General features: G+C 36.2%; 1 protein-coding gene across 1 annotated transcript in view; it reads right to left on the reverse strand.

Moving 5' to 3' along the window:
* The window catches only part of LOC134528940 (transcription factor SPT20 homolog), a 176,793-nt gene that overhangs the window by 93,596 nt on the left and 69,720 nt on the right, over window positions 1–13,477 (reverse strand). The window contains exon 4 of the mRNA XM_063362609.1: window positions 7,020–7,113. Within this exon, the coding sequence (XP_063218679.1) occupies window positions 7,020–7,113 (94 nt within the window). The remainder of the gene's footprint in view (window positions 1–7,019; window positions 7,114–13,477) is intronic.

Consider the following 13,477-nt stretch of genomic DNA (forward strand, 5'->3'; position numbering starts at 1 on the left):
AACTCGCCCAATCACGAAACACAGACGATGCTACAGTGTTTTAACTTTCATCTAGTCTCGAAATTTTTTCGCGAAATCTACACGCCCCTACTGGTAAGTCATAGATGCCCCATTTGGTTGTCAATTGAACAGTTAAAACTCGGTGCTGAAAACTGTGGGGAGCTTCAGTGCGGACTCGGAACTGAACATCGCGTGGCTACTGCAACTCTCCGAGCGAAAGGAAGCGAATTTGCCAGTGCTCGCCGCAAAGAAGATAAACGCGGGCGTGAATCACGAGTTTTACGATGCAGCTCGCAGACAGTCGGGGGTTTTACGAGTCAGAGTGGCGTCGACCGCCATGTCTGAGCACCGACCCGCCTCTCGAGCTGCACGTGGCGTAGGCGGACACGAGCCTGTGCGTTCCTTCATTCGTCTTATTTCATGCATGTCTCACAGTTAACCACGGATTAAAAAAAAACAACCAACTTTTACAAATAAATTCCAAACATTAAATATAAAATCAAAGAAAGTGTTTAATTATAACAAATTATCAAATAAATAGAATAACTCACATCTAAAAAAAATAAAATAAAAATTACATAAATAAGAAAAACTATGATTTACAAAAAAAATATAATCTATGTAATTAAATTACAGTGGACTACTTTAGAAATAAAAACAATTCATCATTAAACTACAAGTTTGAAACTATTAAACTATCACGAAAATGTTTACTACTAGCACACACACTTAACAGAAATTTCATTAAAAAAATATTAATAATAAGAAGAGAGGATTCAGTACCCACTTTAAGTTAAATTTTTTTTAAAAATTATATCAAAACCATCCTTCTGTGAGCTGAAGTGAAATTCGTTGCCTTATTGGCTCTCCAAGTGCAATTCAAGCGCGTACTGCAGCTACAGAGAATGATTTTTAACATTCTCTGTTTACGTGACTCCGTGCAATCAATATGAGATTAGCATTCTGCCTACGTGCGGTAGTTATTTTTGTCTACGTTTTAAAACGTAAATAACTGTTCAAAGTATAGGAATATGTGCGCAAGAACAGCGTTCTGTAATTGCTCTGCTTTTTATTTTTTTTATACGCGCATTTGTATGGGATAGTGTTCTTTCTTTTCAACAATTTTTTTCCATGTATGCATGTTAGGTAACAGTGGTTTTCGAATTATTTTTAAGATTTATCACAGTAAAACATCTTGGTCATCAAACTTTAAATGTCTACAAGTTTCATTACAACGTTAGCATGTAAGCTAAAATTCAATCACATCGAGTAACATCGTTATGGTTCTTTGGTCGCATAATTATTCAATCTAATGGTTGGCGTTTGTTATGTGTCCGTGCACTATGGAATAGGCAGAAGGCCGGCGCTTCCGTGATGCGTGTCCGTGTTTAACGTGACCGGGACAAAGCGCCAGGCCTTGCCGCATCCGCCGCCGCTGGTCAGCACGGGGAACAGCTGGCGGCAGTTGTGAGTCCGTCAACAAGCCGAGCGATTCACAATGATCCGCCCGTCCGACAAATACTTTCCCACGTTGATGCTGCCAATAAATAAAAGCAATGCATTTTCAGACATGTTTTGACGTGACAACGTCTAATAAATCGATGAACGCCGGCTGCACGCACGAAAAAAAGTGTCCCGTTACGCACATTGTTCCGTTACGCTGTGTCCCGTTACGCTCATTGTACGCTTGCGCCGCATCTATTTCTCTTCCACTCGACTGTTTATAAAGTGAAGTGAAAAGTTAATGTGGTTTTCATTGCTTATTACGTTATTACAACAAAAATGTCGGCAATAAAGGTTAATATTTCTTGCATTTTAAAATTCTGATTACTAGTATAATTTCAAGTTTTTATTCTTTTATTATTAAAATAAAAATGATTCAATTTTATTCATAAAGTCTGCAATCATTTTATCAATGTTTTGTTATGACGTTGTCACGTTAAACTATCGTCCGTAAACCGACTTTACAGACAACCAATTTTTTTAATGTTATAATTTCATCCGTTCGTCCATCGAAAGTTAAAGCTTCGCAAGGTTTCGACGGACGGACGGACGGACGGACGGACGGGATTCTCCGAGCCATCTGATTGGCTTGAGATCACGTGATGACGGGCGGGTGACGGACGGATGCGACGGATCATTGTGAGATCCAGCTTCATTCGGGATATTATTTTGTCGGACGCATGAAGTAAGCCATGATGTAAATCGTTTGGCTAGCTGCGTAGCTTTGACGGACGAAAGAGTGGCGGGAGGACGGACATAAGTTGGACGGGGGCGACAGGCTTTGTGATTCCGGCTTTAGGCATCGTTCCACAAGCTGGAGTAAATTAACAATCATCCAAACATTAATTTATAAATCATTAAAATCTATTTTTTCCGCTCTGATATTTATTTTCAGTTTAACCGTACGTAATAAATTACACTTCTGTGTTTCGGCCAGTCTTTTGAATAAAATATCAAACTTTAAAAAGGGTTCAAAATGTAAGTTGAAAACGTGTAATGGAAGCAGCTTAACAAATAAACAGACTTCATTACAATTTTTTATGATAATAAAATTTTCCGGCAATGCCTTGCCAATATTTTGGAGTTTATAGTTTCATCCGTACCGCCACCAATAGTTTGGCAAACGCAAACTTTTTATGGACGGACGGATGGATTACATCTATAGTTTGGTTGTGACAGTCAATTGTCACCATAAAACAGGCCTGTGAAGTTTGTATTTGTTTGTTCAAGTGTTTTGCGTAGAAAAAATTACGGTTGTTATAACTCACATCCTAAAATTCAATCATGACTCAATTTTCCCGAGGATTTGCTAACACATCACGTAAAGGAACGATATAAAAATAGTAAATCTCTGAGAGCAAAATATGGATTGTTGGCGGTACTTAACAAGACTTGTGTGGTTTTCAATCTCAAAATTGTATTATATCGTTATATTTTCTATTTTGCTGTTACTATTTTTGTTAGTTCTTTTAAAATAAATGTTTGAATGAAGTTCAAGAAATCATTTATTATGTGTGCCCATAGTTTACTTGTCGTTCAAGTGATTTAATATCTACTACCATCACTTTCGTTAAAATACAACATTAGTGCGCTGTTTTTGACTTTAAAAGCTTTATTCATAGTGTTTCAACCTTAAAAATTAAACATAATAAATAAAGAAACTGCTAGATGCTCTAATAAAAAAAAATTAGTTACTAAAAACTCATTTCAAGTAGGCTCCTTAAAACGTGTGAACTACATTTCAAACAATACTTTAAATTTTTATTGAATCTAATATTTGAGATGTTTCACATTAGACAATACATGAGACAATATATGAATTAAATAAATATATAATCTCCAAAAACATCGTTTGTGGCGATAACTTCTATAGGCGCGCTGGTCGCCATAACATAAAATTGAATAATAAAATTTTAAGGTTTTGTCCAATTCCTACAAGTCATTTTTCCTCCACCTAATTTGTCTATCGTGTCCTAATGAAATCCCACTGACTCAATCGCGCCTAGCTTAGAATCTATATTAATACGAGCATCAATAAGGCCTGTTAGGTACATGGCGCCAATTGCTGACATGGACAGCTAATCCCAAACAAAGCACACGATCTCAGACTACTTGCAGCCAATCAGAAATACGAGTGATACCAGTTGTTAACTGGGGCGTTAGAATGTTTTACATAATTAAAAAAGCAATAATTTGAGAAGTGAAACTTTCAAGAAGTTAAAACTTTGCATCGTGTTAGATATGCAAGTTTATCTCATCAACGACATCAGACAGTCATATTTCAAAGGTGCGCCTAATGAACTTTTTTAATTTTTTTTTTAGCACGGTTGTGGTTTTACATCTCGTGGTTATCCACTAAGGCGAAATGCGTTGCTATGGGGCACGCGATGTCATAGTGGTTTCCGAACCAATGGGTTACCGGCTCGTTCCGCGTGGACTAACATAAAGTAAACAAAGAACTAGTGCAGAGAGAACAGTCAATGCGAACAAAACTTTGCGTTTTTTGATGTGTAAACATATTAGCTCCTGGTTCACGGTATTTTGTAATAGTAATTTTGAGAAAATGAGGCGGAATTTGATGAGCGTAAATGTGACACAAAGATGGTGCACCTACGTGTAGAAACATAAACCCGTATATAGTCACTTTCGTTAAATTTTGGGTACTACCAAAGGTATTGGTGTGCCAAATGAAATTTTATGATAGTGAAACTACCTTGAAATATATTTAGTTAACTGAAATAGTCATAATAAAAAGTAATCTAGAGTTTTATAATACTTAAGAAAATTGGCATTACACTGAATGTAATACTTATTTCCCTTAAGCTCTGTGGCACAGCCGTAGAGCGCGCTTCAAATATCACCACTGAACCAAAAAAATAACTTTTTTTAATAAAATAATATTTGGTAATGATAATGTTTAACCAGCTAAATAATGTTAAGGTTTGTTTGTATTAAGTATTTACAGCTGGAGTTTAGTCGTTTAGGCGGAAAAAAAAATGCAAACTTAACTTGTGTTTTAAAAAGGTTCAGGTTAATATTTTAGTACTGCCATAGAAGTATAACTTCTAGAGTGTGCGGAAACTTAAAACGATTAACTGTTTAGTGAATTTTAACAATATGGGAGGTTTTTTTTAAATAAAATTCCTGGTCGAAAATCAGGTGCAAAGCCGGGGTTTGGTATTTTTTTTTTAAAGTCTTTTATCGGAGCCGTGCTTCTATCGGTGCATGATGTTGGCAAGCAACGTTTACGATTCCGGCAGCGAATTCTAGCGGCGGGCGCAGAAAGTAAGTCTGTGATTCGCGTCTAGTTTTTTTTTTTGTATATACTTGACAAGTGATTATTTTATTTATCAGTATATTTATCACGCTCGGCACTATTTTGAAGTATTCGTCTTTAAATTTCGTGTCCGAGTTTCGTATTGTAAGTTTATTAGCTGCACGAACAACATGAGGACACGTGAATCTCCTCGTTGCCGAGGTTAGATGTTCACACGTCACTGTCGAGTACGGAAAGACTCGTTCACATTTGTTTCCCATCTAACTGCCCTACAAGGTCGATAACTTGACAGACATGAATGCAGTTTTGTCATGATTTGTTTTTTTTATACAGTAAATGGGTTGCAAGTCAATAAATGATGCGTGTTATTAATAAATTATGTCTAAATTCTTGTCTTCTTTTTTAGGTACAAACAAACATTTTAAATGTGTATAAAATATGTATGGGAAAACTTAAGAATTTTTTATTTAGCGTTTGTAGAAATGAAACTGTTAAGGGGCTGAAAATGGGTAAGTTTTGTTTTACCATAAAATATCATTCCTACGAAGACAATCCAGCGAGATATAAGAAACTAAGCACAAATAACGTAAGTAATGAGCTGCCTAACACTTTTTTTTTTCGAAACTCGTCTGCAAAGGGGGTGGAAAGCGTATTAAAATAAATGCGTCTTTGTGGTTGGCGCGCAGGAAGCAGCGTAACGTGTTAGCTGTAACTGCTCCCAACTACGTCAATGCCCGGCTCAACGTCACAGACTTCCCCCCTTTGCGCAGCCCTGACGCGTAAACACTGTTGCCAACTCTCAGTTACGTCACTGCGAGCGGCATAGCTTCTCGTGAAGAAAGTGTCCAGTAGGAACCACTGAAAGAACTCGCATACCATTGCAAAGACTGTGTTTTACACCAACTTACAAGATATGGTAACACAATCAGACTGTGTTACAACTGTTTAATGCGTTTTCTATAAAATTTAACATTGGATATGTTATGTGAAAACATTTTTTTTTCTTTTGCGTATCGGCAATTTCTTTGTAAATAATATAAACTGTTTGGTGTCTTGGCCGTTTGTGAACAACAACGATAGATTTTAAATGGAATCTATGTTAATTTATGTAACTCACTGAATGATAACATTGATTTACTTTGCTCTTTATTTTATGATTGATTTGGAAACTTACGTCCGACACGTGGTAAACTGGGAAATGAAAGTAAGCAACATCTCACGAATTTACAGTGTTAATTGGGGAGAAAGTGTGCATTTTTGCTTATTAACTTTAAAAAAAGGCGAAAAATATAACATTAAAGATTTCAACCATCCCACAGTCGATTAAGTGTCCTTTATGTAGGATTTGAACACATGTTAACTCTGAGAAACTATTATGTTAAAAGAAATGTCATTTGAGATCCCTACTTATCAGTCTTTCGGTTTACGTAGTTGTGTACTTGCGCCTTCAGTAGGTACTTCACTTGCGTTCTTGACCGTTCCACACGGGTTCAGTGTTTGGCCTCTTCAAACGGCATTAGCAAGTAGAGAAGTTTGTTTATATTATATTTTCAACAAATAAATGTTATCGGGAAAACAATGTTTACTGAAATTAGTAATTTTAAACATTTTATTGGTGTCACACAAATTTACGGCAGTTTAATTTATGAATCTACTTTTATTTTGTAGTTACGATCGTTATGTATGTGCATGCATTTGTTGAAACAACATTATAAACAATTTTAATATTATTTTTTTATTTGATTTATTAATGCGTGTCAAATATATAGTAAACATATATTACTAGTATTTAAATTACTTAAATGTATTTCAACTATAAAATACTATACATTTTTTTTTCCAAAATGTTGACTTTCTTTAACTCGAAGTACGCGAGAAGTATAAAGATTCGTGTTCTTGCACACTTACTTAAAGTTCGCACAGCCCTTGTGATGCTACTTCCGGGGACAAGTACGTATAAGTAAACACTTCAGCGGAATTTGGACACGATCTAAACTATTGCTTAGGAAAAGGGCACGTGCCATAACATAATACGTTCAGGGTTTCAGAGTGTCAGGCACCGCAGAACGCAGTGTAACGATGTCCTACAGGCGAACGGCTCTGTACCTCCGCACGAAGGTGAGATGCAGGTGAGAAAACTCGAAAACTCTCAGTCGGTACGGTAACAAAGACTTACGCAATAAAAAGTACAAACTAAACAACAAAGATAAATAAGTTACTTAGTCAATGGAGTACATACCTCCCTCGTATGGCATATGGGACATGGCTTGGGTCCAAATTCCATTTCTCTCCTGGGAGTAGCCTCGCGATGTTGCATTCTGCCTTCCAGTTCCCTGTAAATATATTATTGCAGTCCATTGGCATATGACTTAAAGGTGTCTACATAAACAGTAAGTCAATAACTATCCCACCATTAAATTATGTATATATATATTTTTGATTGTGTACATACTGAATCTCAAAAGGAAAATATGGATTTTTTAAAAAAATGTTTTTCAAAGTATATATCTCAGTTCTTTATAATTCAAATGCAATTCATTCAACAGTATATATATATATATATATATATATATATATAGTTATATATATATATATAACTTGAATTTGTTCGAAACAAAGAGTTTTTGGTTATATTAAAAAATGTAGGCATTAAATTTTTATTATGAACGTTAAAATTAAAATGGAAATGCAGAAAATGTTGATATTTACTAGCCATAAGTATTATTTTTTTACGTATGTTTCCTTGAACTAAGGAAACACTAACAGCAAAACTCAATGTCAAGTGGGCGTTTTTTTACTTGACTGTACCTTAGGCATATTTGTCAGTTTCTTTGTTTCACGCAATGCAAAAATAGCTCAACAGAATTTTATGAATAAAGTGCCCACAACTTCAATACAATCACATAAACTACAATGAGTAATTCATGATAAAGCAAACTATGTTTGCAGCATACTAAAGATTTTAATTATAGCGAAAAGACCGAAATCAAACGTGGATGTCGTAATTCGCGTGCAGTGTTCGACATCACTGTTACAACAACAAATGCATAGTTTTCGAAGTTTTTTACATAATATATTTGGCACGGCGAAAACACGCGACTGCAGCTTATGACTGCGTTGAAGCTAGGAAATAAATATCACGAGGCAAACACAACGAGTAGAAACATCCATGTGGATAACGCTGATGTACTAACGTGATTTCGCAGATGACGTTGATGTACTAACGAGATTTTGTACCTCTGCGATTTGGTGCGTTATTTAATTTTCTTGAGAGATCCAGCCCTTACTGCTCCCGTGCACTCGAATGAATAAATGAATCAGGGTTCAACATGACGTCGTAATGGAGACAATGATAGGCGGATGTTGAGTAGGAAGGTGAGACGGAGCAGTGATTGTGTTAGAAGGGAGGGGACCAGAGGACTCTGATAAACTCACCATTTTTTTTAGCAACGTTCGCCACGTTTCCCACTTACAAAAATATACCTGGGTTTGTCTCCATTGGCATTCGAAATCAATTTTCCCTCAGCGAATTTTTTTTTAATACATTAAATTTCATTTTGGCAAGTGTTGTGACCTGTTTGGACAGCGGAAAGTTCACACCCACGACTCACCCTGGACTCGAACCATTAACCCCTTCGCACTGAAGGCTGGCGTGCATGCGACTGAGCTACAGAGACACTTAATGGCAGCGGTCCAAGACGTTCGGGTAAGACTAGCGAATAAGCACTGCCTTGTGATACAACCGCAACCTAACTCGCGGGCCGTATTTAAGTACGTGGCCAAACCGAATCCCAGTAAGGACAAATTCGGCAACAGTTTCAATAAACGGTGCCCTGCGAGAGGCAAGAAACTGGTTTCAACGCATTCTAGCGGATGTTTCGCAACCATCGATACAAGTTTTACGGCAAAAATCCTCGCGACAGCAGCACCATCGCACGAATTATATGGTGTTATTCTAATTTTATCAAGTACTTTTAAAATTCCGATTATTTCTAGTTGTGACCATTAAAGTGCACAAATAGAATTCCAGAATAATTTCACTACCATAAGGTCACATTTGGCACATCTATGCGTTTGGTACGTCCCCCGATATTCACGAAATCGAATATATACAAGTTAATGGCGCCAGACGCAGGTCTGCCATCTGGACGAAATTTACGGAAAAAGTGAGCTCTGCGCAAGCGCGGGATTTGGGCAGCAAACTGGTCACTTATAGGACATTGAAATCCGTTTCGTAAGAATAAGGGACTGTCCGTGTCCTATCGTGCATTAGGAATACGGTTAGGGCACAGGTGTAGCATATTCAACACCTAAAACCCTTAGTGTCTTGGAATACCGGTCCTAGCCACAGTGCTCATCCTGATGCCACGTAAACTCCACATAGGCGCTGGGCGTCCCACTGACGTGTAATCATAGGCAACAAAGTACTAAATAATACATGTGCTTAAAAAATAAAAGCTCATTATCAAGAAAACCACGGAGGAAGAATTACTTACATCAATTATGGATCACGTTAAGAGAGGTATTAATAACCCAGCATATCCGATTCATGAAGATAAGTAATTATTTACGGAAACTAAAATTTTAAGTGACGTGATAAGCCAGAACCGTGTCTGCATGCATGAGCTCACAGCGTGATTATCATTTAGCAGCGCTGTCGAGCTACACGGCAGCCCGTCTGGAATAACTAGGCCAGTCAATTATTAACTCTCGATTACCTCTCAGCACACCGAGCCGTGGAAAATAAAGCACAAAAACACACGCAAATAAACACAACTCTTTTACACAGTACTCTTTTTTTTAAATCATCGGAACAAGCGTTCGTAGTAAAATACTATTTTTTGTTTAGTTTGTGTCTTTTTTTATGCTGTATGAGAGTCGGTGTTCGAAGCAACAAAGATTTTGCAATTTTTATATTGGCATTAACAAGCTATTACTGTATCTGTAAATAATTGTTTTTTTGTTGAGTAAAATAATATGTTTGTGCTTCTATAAGCCTTTGACTATACCGCGGAAAATTAACACTGCCGTAGCAGGATTCGTTTTAAAATTAATGCGTTAAATGCCTTATTTAATATCATAAATTATGATTGATTAAATAATTGCCAGAGGTTTCACCACACACTAGATAAGAAATATTTTTAAAAAAATTTAATGGTGGCCTGTTAATTTTGTTTGTTTATAAATAGCTGACAAATTGTATATTTTTAATCGGTTGAATTTTATGGCTGCAGTTACTAGCGTGTAAGTTGGTAAGCTTTTCTGTGAGAGAGTCACGTGGGGGATATTTTGATGAGCGCCGCTTGGAACTGTTTCCAAGCGCGGAAGAAATCCGGTGGCGCGCGACAGCAGTGACGTCACGGGAAGTAGTTCCGCGGGCGGAAGGGGTGCGTGCGAAGAGGTGTGGGCCGGGAGCAGGGCGTCCACAGTTAGTACTTTCGTACTAGACCTAGTACTTTTATAACTTTTTTAGTGGTATAGTACAGATCTAGTACATTTTTCTTTAATATAATAATATTACAGTAACTGCAATATGTTTTACTATTAAGCGTGATTATTTTTAAAAAAACTATGGAATGTATGTGTGTGTGGTGTGATATTTAAGTTCGAGCATTGCAATGTCATAATAACTTCCTAAATTGTTAAAAACCATAACAAATTATAATTTAGTACTTTTTTTTCAGATCTAGTACTTTTTTCTAGCCTAAGTTGGTACGAAATATTTTTTCCTTGTGGACAGCCTGGCCGGGAGTGACGGTGTGAGCAGTGAGCAGGCCGTGTTGGCCTCGAAGAGACACGCGGAGTTGCAGCACGATGGAATTTCAATCATATGATATAAATTATGCAATAAATATTTTACTCACTTAACCGTCGGTTGTCAGGTAATTGTGATTTTTGGTCACTAGACTGCATTTAATTTCAACTAGTGACCTGGAGTTAAAACATCAATTAGAATCACAAGACTTTGCATGCTACTTATTTATACAAATTATTTCTAAGATAATAGACATAATTTAATCATATCGTTCGAGTATTAGGACTGTATAGTAGCGTTTTAACTTATGATAGTTTTACATAATGGCACTTTTCCGTCGGCCCCCGGCGGAATTATACTATTATGGTCGTTTTCCAGTATGGCAGTCTTACATTATGGTAGTCTACCAGTATGGCAGTCTTCCATTATGGTAGTCTTCCATTATGGTAGTCTTCCATTATGGTAGTCTTCCAGTATGGAAATCTTCCAGTATGGCAGTCTTCCGTCGACCCCCGTCAAAACAGGAGGAATTGTGCCATAATGGAAAACTACCAGATTTTTATTTTTACAGATCGTAGTTATAAGTATACAGTGCTGCTTCCTATAAGCCATTTTTGGAAACATTTATATCTATTAGTGCGCGATCTGTTGAGTTAATTTATGACTGGAACTACAGAAAGTCACCATCAGAAGCTCTATCTGTAACTTTTTAAGTTAACCTAAGAAACAATAAGGGTTTTACAGTGCTACCTAGCGATGTATTCTTCACACTACTTCGAGAGAAAAGCAGCTGTACTCATTCCATGGAGTGTATAAGAAAATATGGCAGAATTCCGCCTCGTCCTTTAAAATTATGGCAGTTTTTTTATGGTACTTTTCCGCCTCTTTCGAAGAGGCCAGGTGGAATACTGTCATTATGGTAGTTTTCCAGTATGGTAGTCTTCCGTCGCCCCAATTCAAGCAATGTGGCTCCGACCACCCAGCTGTCATGTTAATATTGAAAGCTAATATTTTATGTGTCACACAGCTTGTTAATATATATTCCTGCTGTAGTTAACTAACTGCCGCATCAAAAATTTGCATGAACTCATATTTATTTGGTTTTATTTACTATATGTCCTTAAATAATTGAAGCTTAACTATCATCGCAAATCGGACACCACAAGCAGTCATTTTAGTGATCTTGACATTCCAAACTAACTGAAAATTTCTTGAAATTTCACATTTTCAAGGGAAATATTTCCGTTTCGAAGGAAAACGTTAGGTTTTGTTTCCCAAAATGGTCGGTTTGAATTGTCGAAAAAGCAGCTGACAGCTCCAGGTGCTGAGTATGAGCCTTAACCTTACCTGATGTTTAACATATCAGGTGAAAACTGACATCTCGTTTTTATTTGAACCTAAAATATTTTAAAAAATACTTTAAAAAAATTAATTTTTAAATTTATAAGTAATAAAAACACACTTACGCCATAAAGTTCGTAGTCCACAATTCGAACATGTCGAGGGAAAAATTAATTATCTGATAAAATTTTAACAACAAATTAGGAAATTTTTTATCATAATTTGAAAATAGTATACTAAAGTTTCGTCACGTACTTCCTAGTACTCAGATTTCTACATGATAAGTCCAAGTCCTAGTTGTAGAAATGCAGTGAACTACAAGAATGTTATTTATTTTATCAAATATTTTCCATTTCCGGTTTGATGACCTCATTAAGGGCAGATACTCTATAAAAGGAGCTGTCCGGCTAAATAAATTTGTTACTCAATAAAATTACTTCTATAATGGAGGCTGTATTCGCTTGAATTTAAAACTACTGCAGCTCCAACGACAAGCTTTTAGGCCAAGCATAAAGGGCCTTCATTTCTCGATACATACTTTATAATGTCAAGCATATAGGCAAAACAGCTCAGTGTGTACTGTCAATGTGTACTGAGTGTGCAATATGTCCAAGTAAAAACCAATGACAAGATATAGGACTAGCATCTCCGTACCACGAGGCCTGCTGTGTCGAATTACTCAACATGCTTTACGCACATGAGAGCTCTATCGCAAGCATACAGGACGAGTGTCACGAGCTACCGGGCTTACAATATGGCCATAATGTTATGTAATTAACGAATGTTTTGAGATGGTTGATTACGAGAATATTTGGCAAATTCCACCAATTAAATGACCAAAAGTACAGGCAATAAAGTTATTATTCACTAATGATATTCGATCAAAGAGTTATATAGTGATCATCCTCAACATGATAAATTCTATTATATAATTAGGAGACACTGATCCATGGAGACGTCTTTGAGAGGTTGAGGTTAACCTAATAAAGCAATAATAATCTTTCGACACTCGTTAGTTTAAATTTAGATCTTCGAATCGCGCCATTAAAGTATTTTTTATCTTATAAAACTTATTATTGCATTTAGAAACGAAATTTTTAGAAAATTATATTATTTGTTCTTATTTGTTTAACTAATTGTTATAATTACTTTAAATACACAGCTCAGTCAGTTGGTTTAGTTATTTTAATACAAGGGAAGTAGGCACACAAAATCTTTATTTATTTAAATAATAAAAAATTATTTTATAAAGACAATCGAAGTGATTGATTAGGAGTATGTGCATATATGTGTATTTGTTCATATAAAGAAGAGTTTATGATTGTTTGCATTTTTCTTTGTTTGTTCTTTTTATACAAATCTACTTTTTTATTCAAAGCTCGATGAAATTCGGCACATTTTACCTTCAAAACAAGAGGAATGTCACTGTCTACATAATATTTGTAATTTTTAAAGGTCAAGGTCAAAGGTTAAAGGTCAAGGTCATGCAATATGGCCACCGTGACGTCACAGTTAAAGATGGCGCGTCAGCTCCTCACTACAACTAGAGTCCCGGAAAAAATCATTTATATACAGTATATCCATAAAGAAATATCCCAGTT

Source organism: Bacillus rossius, chromosome 2, assembly GCF_032445375.1.
Source record: "Bacillus rossius redtenbacheri isolate Brsri chromosome 2, Brsri_v3, whole genome shotgun sequence".
Taxonomy (NCBI): Eukaryota; Metazoa; Arthropoda; class Insecta; order Phasmatodea; family Bacillidae; genus Bacillus; species Bacillus rossius.